The sequence below is a fragment of the Beta vulgaris genome, chromosome 5, assembly GCF_026745355.1.
Source record: "Beta vulgaris subsp. vulgaris cultivar EL10 chromosome 5, EL10.2, whole genome shotgun sequence".
Lineage (NCBI taxonomy): Eukaryota > Viridiplantae > Streptophyta > Magnoliopsida > Caryophyllales > Amaranthaceae > Beta > Beta vulgaris.
This window is the reverse complement of record NC_079206.1, coordinates 13,140,726-13,162,178: the sequence shown is the minus strand read 5'-3', so window position 1 is coordinate 13,162,178 and position 21,453 is coordinate 13,140,726. Positions and strand designations below refer to the sequence as shown.

Here is a 21,453-nt window from a genome sequence, read left to right as displayed (position 1 = left end):
TTTTGTACGTATTATCTTGGAGTAGGACCGTAGGACATAATACATAAGATTTAAGGAGAGGAACTACATAGAGAGAAATTAAAGTAAAGACATGTGTAAATTGTAATTTGAAAATAGAAAGAATCCAATGGCAAAAAAAAAGAAGAAGTTATGTAACACATATTATAAAACGACTTACAATAACAAGTGTAACAATATAACACTTATTTTAGAACGAAGAAAGTCTAATATATAAAATATTATTTCATTTAAACCTTAGTATAATGATAATCCAATTTTTATCCCATATTGAATTGACAAGGTCCCCCTTTGTGGCTTTGTTGTAGATCAATCTCACAATCCAGCCTCATTATTTGCTCCAAACTCGAAGGTTTTCATAGTTCTCAAGTCCATCTCGATGAACATTGAAAACAAAAAGGCAAAGAATCCACAAACTCCACGTCAGAGGAAAAGACTAGTGGATAGGATTATAGGAATATGGATTGCGAATTTTCCTCCGATTTCTATTTCTTTATGTTCTTATCTTTTGCCGTGCTGGCCCCTACACTATGCATATCTTAGTAATTTTCATACATTTTATGGAGAATCCCAATATCATATTCATAGCGTCTTCAAGCTGCTGCTATTTCAAAATATAAAGCTGTCTCAGTCAACGACTGCGCGGAAAAGTGGATATTCATGATTCATGATTGTGCTCTCTCCAAAATATGGGAGGTTGGTCCTGTCCAAATAGACAGTATCAGAGCTGGGCATGGGCCGGTTCAGCATGAGGGCCGGCACGGCATGGCATGATTTGAGCCCGGTCTAGCATGAGCCCGCTATGAGCACGGCACGGCATGCCGGCACGCGTGGTAGGCCGTGGGCCATGCATGAACAACATTCTAAAAGTTTGGCACGAACCCGGCACGAGCATGATGGGTCGGCCCACAAGTTGGCACGCTTATTTTGGTTAAAATTTCATAATATTTAAAATTTGTACAAGGCACGATGGCACGGCACGTGGGCCGGGTCGTGCATGGGCCTTAGATTTTACAATTTGGCACGAGCCCGGCACGACATGAGCATTTCTTGTCCCGTTTTGGCACGGCACGTTGTGGCACGAGGCACGTGGGCCGTCCCGGCACGGCCCGTGCCCACCTCTAGACAGTATATATAAAGTACTAATGAGCGATTAAGCACAGTGATTTAGGTAAGATTCGATCCCACGTCTTGACTACTACCTCTATAAGACTTCAGTATCAAAATTAGTTGCCATGCTTATATATCAGTATTTTTAAAGTCCGTGTTCAATGCTTAATTGACTTTCTCCTCTGTTCCGAAAACTTATTGTATAATGTTTTTAAAATTAGAAACTAGACTACAAAGATGTAGAATATTGTTACATTTGAAATTTATTTTCACAGACCTTAATAAAAATGTTCATAGATAAACCTCAAATCAATTAATATTTCGCATTCGGAACATATAATCTAGGTTGTTGTCAAGTAAAGATTTCTATGCCAACATGGAAGTAGTTAGCAAACCACCCTCAAAGAATCCTAAAACGAGATTAAATCAGTTATATATCATTACTAAATGACTAAATCTGCAAACTGAAAATCCTTCACAACAACATCCTCCATAAATTACCCTGCAATTTTAGGACTATACAAAGAGATACATACTTTATTTTTTAGCTCACCTCCACACTTTGCATAAAACCAACATAACAGGAAGCTGCACACTATGGTTTTCCTGTTATTTGACAACATAAGAAAAACTGAGCATATTCGAACAACAGTTCTACACCAAACACGCAAGGAGGGGGTATTTCGGCGATACTTGGTGGGAAGCCCTATACCGAGTACCTCTTCCTCCTCCCTGGTTGGTGGAGATCACATTCTCCTCAGTTTTTCTTATAAGAAACAAGCGCAAAACGTCCGCATAGTACCAAGAAAACAGGCATGGCATGCTTCTAATAATACATCTGCAGTTAAACTGCAGGTAACAACTCTGCATTGTACTCTTTTAACTCTAAAATGGAAGAGTTTTTTGACAAATCCAAAGTAGATAATAAAAACTACACGAAAAATTCTCAGGAAGCGGATCTTTGGACTTTGGAGGAAGCCAAAAGACTTTCATACTACTCTGAAGATCAAGGGTAAGAAAAGCACTACAAGATTAATTTGAAGAGTTCATTGAGAAAAACATAGCTTACAAACGCTCTTTAAATAGGCAGCTTAGAATTGTGAACAGTAATGACAGGTTGGACTGCAGCACTTAAACTGATTTTTTTTTTTTGGTTTTTTGGGGGATGGTACATTTACGACAAATATTAGCATTTAACCCAGGTGAGCAATATCCTGGTAGCTCCAAAGGTTTCTGATCTTGCATCTCCTCAAAACTCAACATTCAGCAGCATATCCACCCGTCGTATTGAGGTCATGCATTTGCTCAAAGCCTGCAAGAATTTGATTGACCATCATCATGGCTTGTGTAGCTTAAAACCAAACACCCTCTGAGTATAGCTGGAAGTTGGTTTTTGAGGCTTAAAATGTGGGTATGTCATCAAAAAGAGGTGAGGAAATGTCGTTCCAAAATAAGCTCCATCAACATCTAGAACCCGTTAAAGAAAAAGTAGAGAAAATGAAATCGGTGTACAAATGAATGGACAGATTACTAAGACCAACATCACAATCATTAAAACATTTTGAGAACTTGGAACAATCGGCAACCAATATCTGGAGAACAATGCTAAATGATCCACATGACAAAGGACAGGATCAATCAACAATCATTTCAAGCTAGCTCACATGCATACAATCAAGATCAACACCCAAAATATTTATCTTTCAGCAACTTTATGCCAACAGAGATTAATAAAAACTTAATCTAGGATAATCAGATAATAAGATCCACAGATTTAAAACTTGGCTGTTCCATCACCAAATGGCCATATAGCAACGGAGTTTGGAGTTGCCGTTCCAAAAAAAAACCCCATCAAATTGCGCCAGAATAAAAGTATGTCCTCGCTGGCATTAAAACATTATTTTTCCGTTACATTCGTCTTTTGCCAGAATTGCATGAAAAAGGAGAGGAAAAACACCCAAAACATAGAAAAAACTTGCACACACCAAGGAAGAGAATCAGAGATAGATACAAACCAGGGGCACTCAAGTTATATATATTGAATACCGAGTTATATTATGATAGGTTGGATTATTTTGTGTCGAAAATGTACTTCTATTGCAACAATGGGTTTTGGCACGGTTTTTAACGAAGTGGAAAAAGTGAGTAGTTTAAAATAAAGGTACCCCTTTAATTAACTAGAGTAGGAGATAAATTGATCCTTATAAAGTAAAAAAAAAAAAAAAAAACTCTACGAGGCAAAGTGAGTAATTAATGATGATTTTAGTAAGATAAAGGGCAATATTGTCAACTAAAGTTGCTTATTTAACCACAAGTAAAATTGTTGCAATAGAAAAAGAATGCAGGAAGTATTATTTATGTTAAAACCTGTGGTGATTGCTTTGAAAATTTCCGTTCCATTTCATCTATTACAAGCTGCTTCTGCAACTATGCTACTGTTACTGCAAATGTTGCCACGCTGTGATTCCCCCCCCCCCCCCCTACCTAATAGGATCCAGGAACTTGGAATCTATAAAGGGAACTAGGGAAGAACAGGATGGCATTGCTGCTCATATTCTACACGCCAAAAAAACATTCATGGATGCACATCCGCAATCAACAAGAGAGGAGAGGAAAGCAGGCAAAACATACAAAATACAACTGAATGAAAGCAAAGGTTGTTAAAAAAATGTAAAGGATACTGCCTTGATATTTCGACCGGGGGTAGTATATATCTTCACATTTAGGACAGTAGATCTTTACTGTGCTTGATCGAGCAAGATCAGATTGCCCAACTGGAAGGGAAGGTTGTCCACAGCAATACACCCTTGGACATCTCCCAAAGTCATAGTCTTTGTACTTCTCGAGCTGTATGCCCACAGAACACCCAATTAGTATTTTAGCATCCTAGGCATGACATGTCATAACTGAGAAATATTTCTCACCATTAAAGTCATCTCTTTGCTTGTCAATATGTATCGAGCATGGATTAAACCATACAGCATTTCTGCTGCTGATTCAACTAATTCGTTTTGTTCTTCAGTAAACATATCCCCTGTGCAAGAAAAAAATACATTCCTCGTAAGAAAAAGAAAAGGTAAACTCAGACAAAAAATATATACAGCAATATTTGCAATCTGTACAGAAGTTCTGACAAAAAAACAATTAAATATCCATAATCACAAGGTATTATAAATGGAACATACAGAATCAACTTGTATACGTAGACAGATACAATCAACATAAGTTTCTTGACGGTAACATACAGCATAACTGCATAAGCCTTCTTTTAATATAGATAAGCAAAAGAAGCAACATGCAATTTGTGACAGGGACAATTATTGCGAATACCTTAAAAAAGGTCTAGATGGCAAGGAAATGCCACGTAAACATATAGGTAAAATTCAGAACAAGTGTAGAAGTGAAGCTAACTCATGCACCATAAACTTCTCCCTCAACCCCCAACCCACCCCCCCAATCCCCAAACAAAGAAAGCCCATAATAAGCATGACCACCTTTCTTTTCATTCTTTTGGTTTGTGGTGTTAGGGGGGGGGGGGGGGGGAGGCATGGAGAATGGAAAGAGCTAGAACTCACCATGTGAAGACTCCACATCAAGTATCAAATCCAGAGCATAGTCATAATATGGAACTTGACTGCTCAACCCACACAGGTTAAAATCATCTTGAATGTAATCATCATCAACTTCACAGAAAAACTCATTGCCTCGCAAGTTGCAAAACCATGAGATCCAAGAAGTGTCATCACCATCAGAGCCACTGACATCAGACTCTTCACTATCAGTTTCTGATTCGTCTGCAATTCAAGACATAAAACATCATATACTTGCAAGGAGAGAAGATAAATCCAAAGGTATGAGGTGTAACAAAATTTTTGTTGGGGGTGGGAGTTCCACATGAAATTCAGTATATTGTTAGTAATTAGTTGCATAGTTGATGAGAAAGCAAGAGAGCAACCACCAATGAAGAAAAAGACGCCACATGCAAAATATACATCCCTCCAAACAGATGATGAAGCTCGCACATCTAAGCAACTATAACTGACAAAAATTATCCAAGTGTAAAAATCTATAGTAGCCAACAAAAAATAGTTACAGACCTGTGTAGACAATAGAGCCGTTTGAAACCACCAATATGTTTTCAGGGCCTCATCCTCCATAGGATTACACCATAACTGAAAAAATGCTTTACCAAAAATACTCACACTACTTCTCTGAGTTTCCCAATTCTTCCCTTCATCCCAAACACCATCTCAAAAACCCACGTAGACAACCTCATTACCACACAAAGGCCCTACCCAAAAAATTCATAAACCTAGTACAACAGGTCGTCTAATTAGTTGGAAAAAAAATCAAGAACATGTAACAACAGCCTATCCAACTCGTAGATCCACCTTTATACAAGGTCACGTCCTAGAATCCAAGTGATACGGGTGAAAATAGTTTTAAGAAAACTCAGATAGTGCTCAAATCCCACATAAGAGTAGCAGCTTTGATTCCTTGACTGGATTGCTTCACAGAAAGTGGCTTCTAGAAAAAGAAAAAAAAAAATCTATCTTTAAATAGTGCTTAAAAGATTGTTTCTACAAGCAACTCATACATCACAACTATCAGCTGTATGAATAGAGACAAAAAAAAAAACAATAGCAGACGGAAAGGTAGGACTGAGACCTTATGTGGTGTTTAGGATTTAGAAGATTACCAAACCAAAATACTATCACACTTGGTGAATAAATTTAGTTAGCCTTTTTGAATCCTAAGAAATACAAAATAAACCTCTTTGCCTTAATGAAAATCTTAAAAAGATCGTAGAAAGTTTTACTAATAAAAAGGATAGCATCTTCCATGGTACCATTAACTGCTAACTGCTATTATATAAACTACCATGAACCCTTTGGAAAAATTGTAAACCGATAGTCAAGCAAGAGCTTCAGCTTGCCGCTCATCAAAATACAGAACCTAAGTATTAGTACTTCATAGGGGAAAATCGGAGTTCTAAACTCACGAATGTCAATAGACAAAAAGCAACTTACTTTAACACCTTCATTTCTCAATATCTTCACCACCCTTCAATGAAAGTTTTGAAACAACTCTAATGACTTAACATTATACATGTAGCTCCACAAACCTTTGATAAGAGACATAGCTAACTTCATTCAATAACCGTCTTCATCCTATCAACCATAGAAAAACACCCTAAAATGCTTTCATACCTCACACAAGTAGACTCTAGAATAGATTTCTTTCCCAAAAAACAATCAAAATACAGCCTTAAATAAATCAAACAGTGTCTCAAATCTCCGACGGTTCGTTCTAACAGATCAAAAACTTAAAAGAGTACATTAATCCAATTGAAACAATTCACCATAATAATTAATAAACCACATATACCATACACAAATTCACAACACACATCAAAATGTACCATTTCCACCTAAAATGACACTAACAACAACAACAAAAGCTGATAAAAACTCCAACACACAACATTCCAATTATAGAAAAAATAATAATTAAGAGAGAGAAAATGATGAACTGACCATCAGAGCATCGATTCTTAGAGAGAGAAGCGGTGCGAGAATCTCTCTGATCGGACGGTTGTTTTCCACTAGTAGTACTGATAATCGATTGCGCCGACAATCTATCCTTATCTTTACCATTCAATCCCTTTGAAGTCGACGGCGACGATCTTTCCAACTGTTTATCCAACGCTTCATTGATCCTTTTCCGATCCACAGCTCCCATCTCTGCTTTTGATCCTCGATCTTTGTACATCTCTTTCTCTCTCTTCTCTTCTACTCAAGTTTTTTTTTTACGCAAACTTCAATCAAAATCACTCACTTCTTCACTCACACTACTGATTATCTACCTGGTAAAACCTTCAATAATCGCTAACTTTTTTGGGCTCGATTGAGTCTAAATGTGTGCCTGATACAAACGAAAAACTACAAATTCACATAAATTGAGATGAGATTAAGAAAATTCCTAAAATAAGAAGGAACCCTAATATTTTTGGAAAGGATGACGTTTGAAATTGATAATATAAATTAGAGTTCTTGGTGATGGGAAGAGTGAATCGGCGAAAAGGAGGAGAGAGATTAGGGTTTAGGAGAGAGAAAGGAAGAGGGAACTAAGCCATCTCTCTCCCAGTTTTCGTTTCTCTCTCGCGTTCAATGGTTTGTTTTTTAAAAAAAAAGAAAATATTTTTTGTTCGTTGAAGGAAGAGATTTTTTTCGTTTCAGCTTTCAGCCTTCGTTAGCTAGCTGGGTTTGTTTTGGCTGGATATAGAAAGGGGCGTAGTGGTTCGAACCTGCCAGTGACTAGTTTAAGCACATAATATGTCCTATTGGCTATTTGTAGCCGGTAGGGATTGTAATAATTTCGGAGAAAACTTGTTTACTTCATCCGTTTCTTTTTAATCTACTCACTTCATTTTGTGGGAGGATCAAGGAGGAAGTACAAAAGTATGAGTCAAATGGTGCAATGACAAGGTAGGTGGCCCATGGAACCTAAACTTCGTGTTAAACTTCATCAGGAATGCGGTAAATTCGAAGCTCAATGCCCAGATAATTCGTAAAGGAAGGAGTACAAATGTGATGGTTGATGCTCTCGCGAAACAAGGGCTCAGACGTGAAAATGATTTTCTTGCTTGGCTGTGACTCTCTCATGTACTTCCTCCGTGTTTGTATTCTTGCTACATAGAGAAAGTGGGGGGTTTTAAGAAAGGTAGAGAGAGAAAGTAGGTGACCACCACTTTTTGAATAAAAAACCATTTGTTAAGGAAAAAGTATGAGTATTTAAAAGAGAAGGTGGGGGACCACCAACTTTTAATAGTATTTTATTTTTATGGTGGAAAGGAATCCATCTATGTTATGTAGCATCTATTATGACATGTCCATTTAAGGGAAATGTAGCATCTATAAAAAAAACGGAGGAAGTACGGCTTTGATTCGGTTATCTCATATTGGGCCTATTCCTTTCTAGTAGTCTAATGAAGGTTCTGTAATGTTCAATGTGAGTGAGTACAGGCACACCCAATTGTTTTGAGGTGCCGAGCTCTTATGTATTGCTAGTATTGTACCTCTTCTCCTCATTAATAAAATATGTCACAAATTATAAAAAAAATACCTTTATTTTTCTCTTTCATTTAACATCTATGTTCCTACCATAGAGACCACATCTCAAAACCCATTTCCCTCTTATTCCATGCTCCAAATAATGGCGTCCACTATCTCGATTTGTTGTATTATACTAGTATCTCGGTTCCAATCCTGAAGAAGTTAGGTTTCCTGATGTTTTAGAGTGATAGTTGCCTAAACAAATTGTTTTCCATTTTTTGGGTGTATGTGAGCTATTAAGTGTAATGATGTAAACGAGATTCGATTCCATATCTTGTGTCTCCCAACCAATTTGCCAAAACAAATTAAATGAAAAACAAACGACATTTAGGACAAGCTAAGCTTAGTGTTAAACTCATATCATGGCTAATGTCGATAATTTGGCTAAGAATCATACAAGATGTCCCTATAATATGCTACTATTATATAGTCTCATCTTGGAACTAGTTTAAGACAAGCTTCCAACTACTTGTTGTATTATTTGTCATTTAATACTCAAAACGTCTTGGACAGTAGATCAGTTTCACAATAGTTTGTTAAACTGACTTTATCATACAAAAATGACTATATTAGAGAAAAAAAACTTGAGAGCATGTTCTATTCCACATTAAACAACCGAATCGAATTGAACTGATTTCAATTGAACAGAATTGAATCCGACTGAAATGAATTTATTATAAATTATAACTAATAGAAATGATAACTCGAGCTGAACTGAACTGAATTGAACTGATTATAACTGAACTGAAAATGGGGAGAACAAACCCTGACTATATCATACGAAAACTGACTATTTCTGAAAATTGACTATTCTGAAAGTTGACTATTATCATACAAATATTAACTATATAAAAAGTGATTATATCATACAAAAACAGAACGAAAACTGACTATATTGAATGAAACTCTATCACATGATTTTCGGTTCATAATAAGTTATTATGATCCGGTTCAATTTTTTTTTTGTTGAACATTTATCTAAACTTGTTATCCAAATTTTAGAAAGTTGTCAAAGGCTCAAAGCATCGATGTAAACCTTTTTTGTCCATAAATTTCTTTTTTTCACATAGAAAATCAAAAAAGAATTTGTCGAGTCATCATGCTTACCATTAACGCACAAAACCAACTTTAAAACCCAGATTATTCAATCCCCATCAATCCATCCCAATAATCTTTAAAATCACACAGAAATGGCTAGCATTGAAGGAGAAGAAGAAGGGCCATGGAAGAATTTAAGCAACGACATGCTTGCCCTAATCTTAAAACGACTCAACACCAAAGCAGATCTATGTCGTTTTCGCTCAATCTGCAAATCATGGCGTTATTTTGCTACTCCAATCCAACCCCACCTTCATTTCCCTTTCACTCTCCCTCCTTTCCACCCCAATTCTCGTCCTTTCTCTCTCTCTCTCCTAATTTCACCCTTCATAATCACAACAATGTCTGGCTTATCAAAGTTTCAGAAACAGGGCAAAACAAGTGGGCCCTACTGAATCCATTAACGAAGCACAAGCTTTACTTTTGTTCATCTGGGTATTTCGGTAAGATGATTGATTAATTGGGTTTTCGAAATGTTGAGGTGGGTCGTTGTTATCGTCTTCAATTGATCAGTTATGATGGAGAAGAAGATACCTTTGATTTTGAGGATTTCATCTATTCAATTTCTTTCTCTTAGGAAAGTTAGTTGTTAAAATTGGGGAGATAATATCTGTATTAGGTTTATATGGGTATGGAGAAATTGCTCTCTGGAATTCTGAATGGAAGATTATTGAAACTGGGAAAAAAAGAAAAGAATAATTATCTTGATGATGTTATTTGCCACGATGGGAAATTCAAATTCTACGCCGTTGATCGAGCAGGTAGGCTAGTGATGATCGATTCGACGGCGCTGGACCTAGTAAATACTATGATGAAAAAGAAGAAGAGTGGATTGTTGATAAAAGTTGTGTTGGGTTTAAAGTATTTGTATTGAATATTTGAATGAGAGGGAAAATAGTTGGGAGAAGGTAAGAGCACCATTACTCATGATTGGAAAAAAAATCATCCCACTCTCTTTCTAACTTTCTCTCTCTAAAAAATTACATCCCATAATCTTTTCCCACTCATCTCCTTAACCATGAACCATTTTTCAATCATCCCAACTACTTTTTCCTCTCTCTCTTACTTTTTGACCCCACCCAACTACTTTTCCCTCTCATCACCCAACTACCATCATACAATATTTTTATTATTTAAATTTTAATGATATGAAATATTAATTACTAATTGATATTTTATTATTAATGAATTAAATAAATAAAATTAAAATTAAAATTTTAATTATTATTTTAATAATTAGCGTATTTTCATTAAGTAATTAAATACGAAACTAGTTAGCGTTTTTAATGATATGAGACACAATTAGCATTTTTAATATAATTTTAAGAACGAAACACATAAAATGCTACATTGGTGCGACAATTACAAACTTAATTAAGAAAAAAAGTGCACAAAACTTCTCCATATCAAAATTTCAAACTTAATTAGCATTGCCACCAAATTTCTGACATGTATTGGCAAGTCTACTCCAACGACCTTTCAACATAGCAGCATTTCTTGGAGCAATTTTTGTTGGGTGTGCTATTCTTCCTGCCTCGAAAGCTTCCCAAAATTTTCCCAGAAGATATTTTTCCTTTGGTTCGTCCCACTCACCTTATCAAGAGTCGTGTTCGTAAATGCGGAGATCAGGAGTTCTTTCATGTTCATTCCAAACCCTCTTACCACAAGAAACATCAGAATCATCATCTTCACGTATGATAGGTTGACATTTTCAGATGGGGATTCATGGTAGAGGTTATCATATTGAGGAGAATAATTTTGAGAATTTCTTATATAATTAGGATGATTAGGATCCATAATTATAAGAATTTGAAATTAAAGAGCAATGGAAGAAGAGTTAGAACAAATAGAAGAAATTAGTGAAGAGGGAGAAAATTAAGTGTGCCCAAAATATAGCAAAATGGGTCTCTATTTAAAGATCTCGAAAAAATAGAGCCGTTGGTTTTTTTTTTTTTTTTGATTTATATTTTTTAAAATATAACCGTTGTAAAATTTACAACGGTTATATTTTACAAACCAATAACAACGCGACACTTGGCAACGTGCATGACAAATGTCACGCTGCAACTGGCGCTGACACGCGTGCCAGTTGCCAGCTGCAGCGTCAGCAAGCCAAATTTTTTTGGCTGAGAATGCAGCAAAACGCTGCGTTTTGCTGTGTTCTCAGCCAAAAAAAATTTAACAATTGATGACCTGGCTGTGGGTCCCAACCCCACGGCTGATCATCAATTCAATCGTTCCATCCCTTTTTTTTCCCCACTCACCTTCAATCACTCCACAATCTTTATTTCAATTGTGGTTAAGGCCCATTTTTTCTCAATCACCTCCATGATTTTATTTTCCATTCATGGTTAATGATGCTCTTAGAATTTTGACATCAAACGTTTGACATCATCATAATTGCATAAAAGTAAAATAATTTCATTATTTTTAAGTCATACCTTCTTTATTTTTTTAGTTTGATCACTTATAATATTGACATTATTTATAGTTCGAGAGAATTTTCTAACTTCTTCTCAATGTATAAGATAAAATATAATCATCGAATGTATTATTTGATTCATCAAATGAGTATTAAGCGTTTTAAATTTTGGTAATATGTAATAACTAATGAAAGATATTTAAAATAAAAAAGTACATCGGTAAAAGTATACTGGCAAAGTTTATAGTTAAAACATTCAAATTAAAAATACAGAGAGAGTTAACTAGTAGTGGAACAAAACCACTAATGAGATCATACAATTTTGCAGGCCAATTTAACATCAGATAATTATTTATGGAGAGGGTGTGGGACATTTCGTGAAAAGATTGATCGAAACATTGGGTAAAAGAGGAGTTTAACTGGAAATCAGTAGCTAATATAAGAGCATCTTTAACTATGAATCAAATAAAAGTTCATGGCCATGAACTTTTTATTTTTATTTTGCTTAATCATGAACAAAATAAATGTTCACGTATTTTTAGTGCAATGTGTCGTCTTTCAAAGTAAAAATAGCAACTCTTTTATCCAATATGTAGCGTTTTGATAAAATTTAAGAACAGTGCATCTTGTCACTTTTGCGTGTGGTCGGCCACATGCGAAATTACAAGTGTAGTCGCGCGCGACATACTGTTAGCCCGTCAGCTCATTTTTAAATGGTCATATCTTACTCGTTTCTCATCAGAATCGAGCTTTTGACCAGGCATTGGAAAGCTATCGAGCCACATTTTCATCTCCAACTTGAGTCTTCCCAAATATTGAATGTGTTGAGAGATATGATTTTTTGAAGTTAACCCTTATGCACAACACTTATAAACAAATGGAGTTGCTCTTATGACCAAATGGAGTTACTTGTATGAGTATGTGGTTACTTTTAACAATAAAAGGGTATCAATTGGGGTTACTCATCCATCTTCCTCACAATTGTTCACAAAAATAATCCCATTTTATTATATGAGTAACCCCATTTTTATCATATGAGTAACCCAATTAATTCATACTAGTAATTTCATTTAATCTATGAGTAACCTCATTTAATCTTATGAGTAACCCAATTAGTTCATACTAGTAACCTCATTTATTTATACAAGTAACTTCAATAAATCATACGAGTAACCTCATTTAATCATACGAGTAACCCCCAAAGGTTCACAATAGTAACCGCATTTGCTTATAAGAGTAACCACATTTCTTTATAGGAGTAACACCATTTTATTGTTAAAAGTAACCATATACCCATACAAGTAACTCCATTTGGTCATAAGAGTAACTCCATCTGTTCATAAGAGTAACTTCATTTGTTTATAAGTGTTTGTGCATAAGGGTCAACTTCAAAAGGTCACATCTTACACCACACTTAATATTTTGGGAAGATTCAAGTTGGAGATGAAAATTTGGCTCCATAGCTTTCCAATGCCTGGTCAAAAGCTTGATTTCGATGAGAAACGAGTGAGATATGACCAGTTGAAAATGAGCTGACGGGCTGACAACATGTCGCGCGCGCGGCCACACCTGTAACTTCCCGCGTGGCTGGCCGCATATAAGAATTTGTGATATGAGAAACATACTCTATCAAACTGTGCATTTGGTAGATCATAAAATAAAACAGAAAGCTAAAAAGCATGACGCAAGTCTCTGCCAGCCATCCATTTCGCGAAACTTGTCGTCTCTCTCCTGGTAAAAAAAAAAAAATATATTACAATTATTGTAATATTTATATTTCAAAAAATATGATTCGAATTTTTTTACCAAATTTCATAATTTTTCATAATATGTACTATATATAGCAAAAAAGACTAAATACAATACATGAAATTTTTTTTTTGATTAGGAAAGATAATTGATTTGAAGACCAACCCTTGCTAGGCTACTAGCCTGTAGGGCACAAGGTTAAACAACCCAGAAATAAATGCCCCAATATATTGTTAGGATGAGGATTAGAACCCTGGACAATACCTTGGAATTCGGGATGGTATTCCACTGAACTACCATCTTTCCCTCATATGAAAATTTAATAAACTTAACTATAGTTAGTTACTTCTCTTTTTCCTCTTGTTTTTTTAAAGAATTATCGGCATCCTCTTACTGTTTTTTGTGAATACAAGGGAAATCAAGAATTATCATATATAGTCCTATTATATATCTATAGGTGTATGCTCAAGTGGATTGCTTTAGCCACTGCAATCAAACATCTTAATAAAATTAGAAGTAAAAAGGTATAGAAAGCAGCAACTGGGGTGGTCGTGTAATTTCAGCGACGAGCAGGCACTGGGTCATTTGTGTGGACCGACGGGAGTGGAGTGGATTCGTCAGCGACGTGCGAGGGGGAGGGTGGGAGTCATTTGTGTTGGGCGACGTGCAGGGTAGGGGGTCGTAAGCAATAGGTGACGGGGAGGGTAGGGGGTCTTAAGCAATAGGCGATGGGTGGGGGGTCGTTAGTGTTGGGCGACGGGGACGGTGGGGAGTCGTTAGCGTTGGCGACGGGGAGGCTAGGTGAAAAGAGTCAAATACTCAAACTTGGATTATAATATGGAAAAATATTCAAAGAGAGAAAATTTATAAGAACGAATTACTCCCCTATATGTTCTAACGGCTATACAAGTATTACATCTATATATATATATATATATATTAAAGCATTAAGAGAAAACCTAGACTTATACAAGAGAGTTTTACATAGGACAAAAAAACAATACAACCAAAATAACAATCCGACTTGCGTGGACCCGGTTCACACTAAAAATAGTGTGGACCAGGCCCAGGCACGTGACCCTATATCACTTTAACATACACTATATCATTGTAACATACACTATATCATTTTAACACACACTAAATCACTTTAACATACACTATATCACTTTAACATACACTATATCATTGTAACACACACTATATCATTTAACCATACACTATATCACTTTAACATACACTATATCATTTTAACATACACTATATCACTTTAACATACACTATATCACTGTAACATACACTATATCAGTATAACATACACTATATCACTTAAACATACACTATATCACTTTAACATACAATATATCACTGTAACATACACTATATCATTTTATTATACACCATATCATTTTAACATACACTATATCATTTCAGATACACTAATTACTTTAGCATCACTTTACGTCACTATATCATTTAACCATACACTATATCACTTTAACATACACTATATCATTTTAACATACACTATATCACTTTAACATACACTATATCACTGTAACATACACTATATCACTGTAACATACACTATATCATTTTAACATACACTATATCATTTTAACATATACACTATATCATTTTAATATACACTATATCATTTTAACATACACTATATCATATCAATATACACTATCATAAACTCACGTGATATGGATCGGGTGCACACTAATTAGTGTGCACCGGGTTCATATTAGTTTTTTTTACCAAAATAAAGGCTGTCAAAATATGTACAGAATTCGAAGCAGAATAATCTACATTGGGAACATGATAACAATATGTTCCTTAGCCACACAAACAATAAAATAACTTATATATTCCAATACACCCCCTCAAGTAGAACTTGTGGTAAATAATCATAACTTGAAATTCAGGTTTTGTGTTGATATTCACTGATGCACTTGGTCATGATATCCGCAAGTTGCAGAAAAGATCTCACATATTGCTCATTAAGAAACCTAGTAGATAAATGCTCTCTCACATAGTGACAATCCACTTTGAGATGTTAGTCCTTTCATGGAATATGTGGTTATGAGCAAAGTATATAGCAAATTTATTGTCACGGAATAAATCAATAGGGGTAGGTATAGAGACACCCAAGTCTGTGAGCAAGCCTTCAAGCCAAACCAACTCACCGGTGGTTTGGGACATGCACCTGTATTATAGAGCCTACTATGCCTGCATTATTGAACATGATGTCAAGTTTTTGGTATTGAGCAATTGTTGAGTCCACTGCATTTTGTACATGAGCTTCATTCGTGACATCGCAATGGATGTATGAGGCTACTGACGAGCCTAAGTCTTTGCAAACAGATTGGCCCATATCATCTTGAACATCAGCAATCATGACTTTAGCACCATGTTTGGTAAAAAATTTAGCAGCACATTCACCAATTCCACTAGCTCCTCCTGTGAATCTGTGATGAGGGCAACCTTGCCTTCCAACCTAGGAAAGATGTATAATTAAATCCCTCAATATAATAGATTGATAGTACTTAGTTCGTTGTTTTATTTTAGATCATTGAACAAATATATCCTCTGCGATATAACTTATAAGAATGACGTAAAAGATAGGAAAACCAACATTGCACATAGATAAAACTATGTCTTAAGGACCAGTTTCTATTCAACTTATAATATTTTGAACTTTGTACATAGAGAAAACTATTGCCTTAAGCATAAAAATATTTGCTTACCTTCTGGCAGCAGCAGAGAACATTGAGACAGTTGCCATTTCTACAAAATGACCTTATCTTGTAGAGCTTGCTGGTGCTTATTAGTGATTGCTTGAACACTTCTTAGAATGCTCTTTTTTTAATATATCTATGAATAATAAATCTATGCTATAATTTATACATATATATAATAGATAAGCTCAAGGACAACTATGTAATAAATATAGGTGTTATGTCCTAATTTTTGCCTAAGCTGGAAAGTGCAGGTAGGATGTTTGACATTACTATCTGGAACGCAGCTAGGGAGCATCAGGTAGCAGCTACAACACACATTTACAAAATCCGGAAGATAATTCAACAAGAAAACATTGGATACTAGTCAAGACTAAGTCCAAGAACGTTGTTTCAGCAGTTGTGCCTAAAAAATAGGGTGAAAGCAGCAGTTGAGCAGAAGGTGGAGCTATCCCTCGATTTTAGGAGATCATGGCAAGATAGGAGTTAGTTACAAAACGGTCAATTGCAAACAACGTTCAAATAATGTATGAGTATAAATAGAAGTGAGAGTATCTTAGGAGAATAAGTTCTACGTATCATTTACATTCGAATATTTTTACTTTGCTTTTACAATACAAAAAGTGTACTTAGCACAAGCTATTAGCTGTTAGCTGCAAGCTGTAAGTTGTAATTCTCAAACGTAGTGGATTGGTGGACTCAATTCCACCCGCGGTTTTTTACCCTTCTTCTTGGGGTTTTCCGCGTCACCATTTCTTGGTGTCTTGTCTCTTTCTTGCATTTTGTTCATTTTCGTAGTTAGCATTCCTTGTTATTTATAGCTGCATCTCCATTAGCTGTAGATCCTCAGAACCTGATTAGAATTTGGCATAAACAGTTTGGCGCCCACCGTGGGGCTCTACAACTAAACTCTCATAAAAATCGCAAAAAGAAAACACACACATTTTACCTTAGGAAGCATGGCTGATGATACTGCCGAAATGATGAAGGTTGCCTTGCTGAAAGCCCAGGAGGATCTTCACCGTAATCAATATGAATTCAGCAAACTATTGATAGTCTCAGGAAGGAGCTGGAATCTGTCAAGAGCAGCAAGACGCCAAAGCCACGTGGCCAGGGACTGACCCCCCCGCAATCTCAATCTCGAAGATCTCAGCGCCAGCGAAGATGAAGGAAATGAGACTAGATCTGACGAAGAGGAAGAGGAGGCAGATCCTGCCGCAAAGAAGATGGCGCTCCTGGAATCTCAGAACAGAAAGATACTTCGCATGCTGGCGAAATTACCTGGAGCACCAACTCCTGTGGCTGAAACCCCCAATGGCTATGCGCAGTCTACCTTCGTGGATGAAATTGCAAGGGCTAGGATCCCCAAAAAGATCAATGTGTCCCAGCCTCACAAGCTGTATGATGGAGCTGCGGATCCCTATGATCACGTGGCGCAATACAAGCAGAAGATGTGGACTCTATCCATTCCTGAGCACCTCCTGGAAGCCACTATGTGCAAATCCTTTGGAGCCACCTTATCCGGGCCAGCCTTGCAGTGGCTAATTAGCCTGAAACCAGGTAGTATCCAAAACTTCGCTGCTTTGATTAACAAATTTTACTTGCAAATTACCAGCAACAGGGTCCTGGAGAAACACACAGGCGACCTGTATCGCATCACGCAGAAGACGAAGGAAGCTGTGAGGTAGTACCTAGACCGGTTCAATAAGGAGATGATTTCAGTCAAGAGCCTAGATATTGCCACTGCCATCGAAGCATTCAGAAGGGGCTTAACATACAAATCCAGGTTATATTACGAATTGACCAGGTACCCCTGCAGCACGTTCGAGGAAGTTAGAGCCAGAGCTATGGCTGAAATCCGTGTCGAAGAAGACGAGGCATCCAGGTACGGAAGTGAGCCCAACTACGATCGAAAGGCCCAAAATCAAAAGAAGAGTGACTGGCGTCACCAGCCCTATCAAAAGCGCGAAACCAACAGTATAGCCAACCAGACCGCAGGTAAATCCGCTAACAATGACTATCCATCCCTTGCTTCCTATTGCTTTAACGTGGATGCAGGAGGCGTAGTAAACGCGCTTGAGAAGCTGGGGACAAAAACTAGGTGGCCGCACAAGAGCGACAGACCAGATAGCGAGAAGGATACCACCAAATGGTGTAGCTACCATGGAGACCATGGCCATCGCACAGAGGACTGCAACGCTCTCAAGAAAGAAGTGGCCTGGCTACTTAAGAAAGGTTATCTGGAGCATCTCATGGGAAAGAAAGGGCAGCAAGAGAACAAGTCAGGTCCCAGCCAACAGCAACCTCGTCCACCACCTGAGCCTACGCATGATAAGGTAATCAACTCTATCTCTGGTGGATCAAAAATATGTGGACTAACATACTCTGCAGCTAAAAGATTCGCCCGAGAAAGCTCCAAAGCTGTGCCAAAGCAATACAGAAGCGTAGAGGAGAAAAGGCTAAGAGGCATGACCATCAGCTTTGACGAGGAAGATGGAGATGAAGAAGCTGACCACCATGATGGCCTTGTCGTATCTCTCACAGTCAGCAACTGCCTCATGAAAAGAATATTAATAGATAACGGTAGCTCAACTAATATCATCTTCAAAAATGCTCTTGAAAGCATGGGGCTGCAGGAAGCTGACATCCTCAGAAAAGCAACCCTCTTATATGGATTCAATGGCGAGCCAGCTACAACACTCGGAGAAATCATGCTACCTACCTATGCGTAAGGAGTCAACTTGCAGACTAAATTCAATATGGTAGATTGTCCCTCAGCATATAATATCATCATGGGGACACCATGGATTCATAAAATGCGAGCTGTGCCATCAACCTATCATCAAACTATCAAGTTCCCTACCAAATGGGGAGTGCAAGAAATCAAGGGCGATCGCAAGTTGGCAAGGGAGTGTTATAGCATATCCCTCAAAGCAAAGAAAGAGTCTACCTAGCAATTACAGCAAGGTCCAGCGCCAGCTAAGCCAACAGAGCAAGACATAGATGAAGTAGCGCTGGACCCAGCAAGGCCAGAGCAGACTGTGCAGATTGGGGCATCCCTACCAGCTGAAGAAAAACAACGGATTATTGAATTCCTAAAAGAAAATATAAGCTGCTTCGCATGGAGCCATGATGATATGGTAGGTATTGAACCTGACATCATCACTCATAAGCTGAACTTTGATCCCAACTCCAAATCTGTCAAGCAAAAAAGGAGGAAGTTCGCACCAGGAAGGAACGTAATAGTCAATGAAGAAGTAGAGAAGCTGCTGAAAGCTGGGAAGATCAGAGAAGTCAAATATCCAGATTGGCTAGCTAACGTGGTTGTCGTTGGCAAGAAAAATGGCAAGTGGCGAGTGTGTATTGACTTCATTGATCTCAACAAGGCGTGCCCAAAGGATCCCTTTCCATTGCCACACATCGATGCATTGGTAGACGCTACAGCTAGACATGAAAGATTGACTTTCCTAGACGCATATTCTGGCTACAACCAGATACTTATGGACCTGCAGATCAAGGAAAGACGACATTCATGACTGAAAGAGGTATCTATTGCTATAAAGTAATGCCTTTTGGATTGAAGAACGCAGGTGCCACCTACCAGCGGCTAGTTAACAAAATGTTCGAGAAGCAGCTAGGAGATACGATGGAGGTCTACATAGATGACATGCTGGTTAAGACAAAACAAGCTGGAGACCACGTTGCTTATCTGCAAGATACTTTCGAAGTTCTAAAAGGGTATGAGAGGAAGCTTAACCCTAGCAAATGTTCCTTTGGAGTCCCTGCAGGAAAATTTCTGGGGTATATAGTTACCCAGCGAGGCATAGAAGCTAGTTCCTGCCAAGTGCAAGCATTGATCAATATCCGATCACCCCGGAACTTGAAGGAAGTCCAGAAGCTGACTAGGAGAGTAGTTGCGCTCAACAGGTTCATATCCAAATCCTCCGATAAATGCCATCTGTTTCACAATGTGCTGAAAAAGAACAAGGGGTTTAACTGGACAGACGAGCATGAAGCTGCACTACAAGACTTAAAAGCCTACCTAGCTCAATCTCCCCTGCTCTCGAAGCCAGCCACAGGCGAGACGCTCCAGCTATACTTAGCTATTAGCAGCAAGGCGGTAAGTGCAGTGCTATCTAGGGAGGCAAAAAATCAACAGCTCCCAGTCTACAACGTAAGTAAACCCTTGCTGGACGCCGAAACTAGGTACACATCACTAGAAAAATTAGTACTAGCTTTGTACATGACATCATGTAAGTTAAGACATTACTTTGAATCTCATCCTATTCATGTCATGACTAACTATCCTATCAAAGCTGTACTAAGGAAACTAGAGTGCTCAGGAAGAATGGCTAAATGAGCTATATCTCTAAGCGCACATGACACTAAGTATCTGCCCAGGACAGCTATAAAATCCTAAGCTCTAGCTGACTTTGTGGCAGACTTCAGTCCTGACCTAGCAGCTGCAGCTGAAGTGGAAGTAGGCCACATTAACTAATTAGGCAAATCTGGATCCTGGCAGCTATATGTAGATGGATCTTCGAATTTCAGAGGAGCTGGCCTAGGTGTAGTACTAAAGTCGCCACAAGGGGACATGATAGTACGCGCTATATGCTGTGATTTTAAAGCTACTAACAATGAGGCTGAGTATGAAGCCTTAATTACATGCATGATATTAGCATGTCATTTAAAAGCTAACAGTTTACATGTGTTCAGTGATTCGCTTTAATAGTAAGCCAGGTAAAAGGGGAGTACACAGCCAAAGATTCAAAGATGGCGTCGTACCTGGATCTAGTCAAAGAAAAGGCTAAGCTATTCGAAGAGTTCAGCATAAAACAAATTCCAAGGGATCAGAACACCAAGGCTGATGCTTTAGCTAACCTTGGATCAGCACTCAGAAAATGCGACTTCAAGTCAATACCAATAGCTCATTTAGCTGAACCAGCCATCAGCAAACAGGTGAACGTGGTACAACCAGATGGTGACCGCACAGAAAGTACTAGTTGGACCCAGCCAATACTCGAGTATTTGGAAAGGGGCATCCTGCCAGAAGATAAGCTGGAAGCTAGGAAACTGCAAATGAAAGCTACCAGGTATCATGTTATTTCAGGTACCCTATTCAAACGAGCCTGCGCTAGCCATGACTTGCTGCAAAGATGCTTGGAGAGAGATCAGTGGGAATCCACACTCAAAGAAT

At 37.6% G+C, this 21,453-nt stretch overlaps 3 protein-coding genes and 1 pseudogene across 3 annotated transcripts; 2 read left to right on the top strand and 2 right to left on the bottom strand.

The window, feature by feature from the left end:
* Nucleotides 1-1,924: 1,924 nt before the first annotated feature.
* Nucleotides 1,925-7,415, bottom strand: LOC104908086 (casein kinase II subunit beta-1). Its single transcript, XM_010697156.4, has 5 exons — nt 6,666-7,415; nt 4,704-4,922; nt 4,053-4,162; nt 3,810-3,975; nt 1,925-2,595 (listed from the first exon to the last, which is right to left on the bottom strand). Exons 1-5 carry the CDS (start codon nt 6,898-6,900, stop codon nt 2,465-2,467), a joined length of 861 nt encoding a protein of 286 aa, XP_010695458.2. The 5' UTR covers nt 6,901-7,415; the 3' UTR covers nt 1,925-2,464.
* Nucleotides 7,416-9,225: 1,810 nt separating this feature from the next.
* Nucleotides 9,226-10,664, top strand: LOC130591570 (probable F-box protein At1g44080; annotated as a pseudogene).
* Nucleotides 10,665-15,700: 5,036 nt separating this feature from the next.
* Nucleotides 15,701-16,303, bottom strand: LOC125497891 (secoisolariciresinol dehydrogenase-like). Its single transcript, XM_048645601.1, has 2 exons — nt 16,266-16,303; nt 15,701-16,007 (listed from the first exon to the last, which is right to left on the bottom strand). Exons 1-2 carry the CDS (start codon nt 16,301-16,303, stop codon nt 15,701-15,703), a joined length of 345 nt encoding a protein of 114 aa, XP_048501558.1.
* Nucleotides 16,304-18,103: 1,800 nt separating this feature from the next.
* Nucleotides 18,104-18,988, top strand: LOC125497892 (uncharacterized). The gene has a single exon (XM_048645602.1). The coding sequence runs from the start codon at nt 18,104-18,106 to the stop codon at nt 18,986-18,988; it is 885 nt and encodes a 294-aa protein (XP_048501559.1).
* Nucleotides 18,989-21,453: the final 2,465 nt, after the last annotated feature.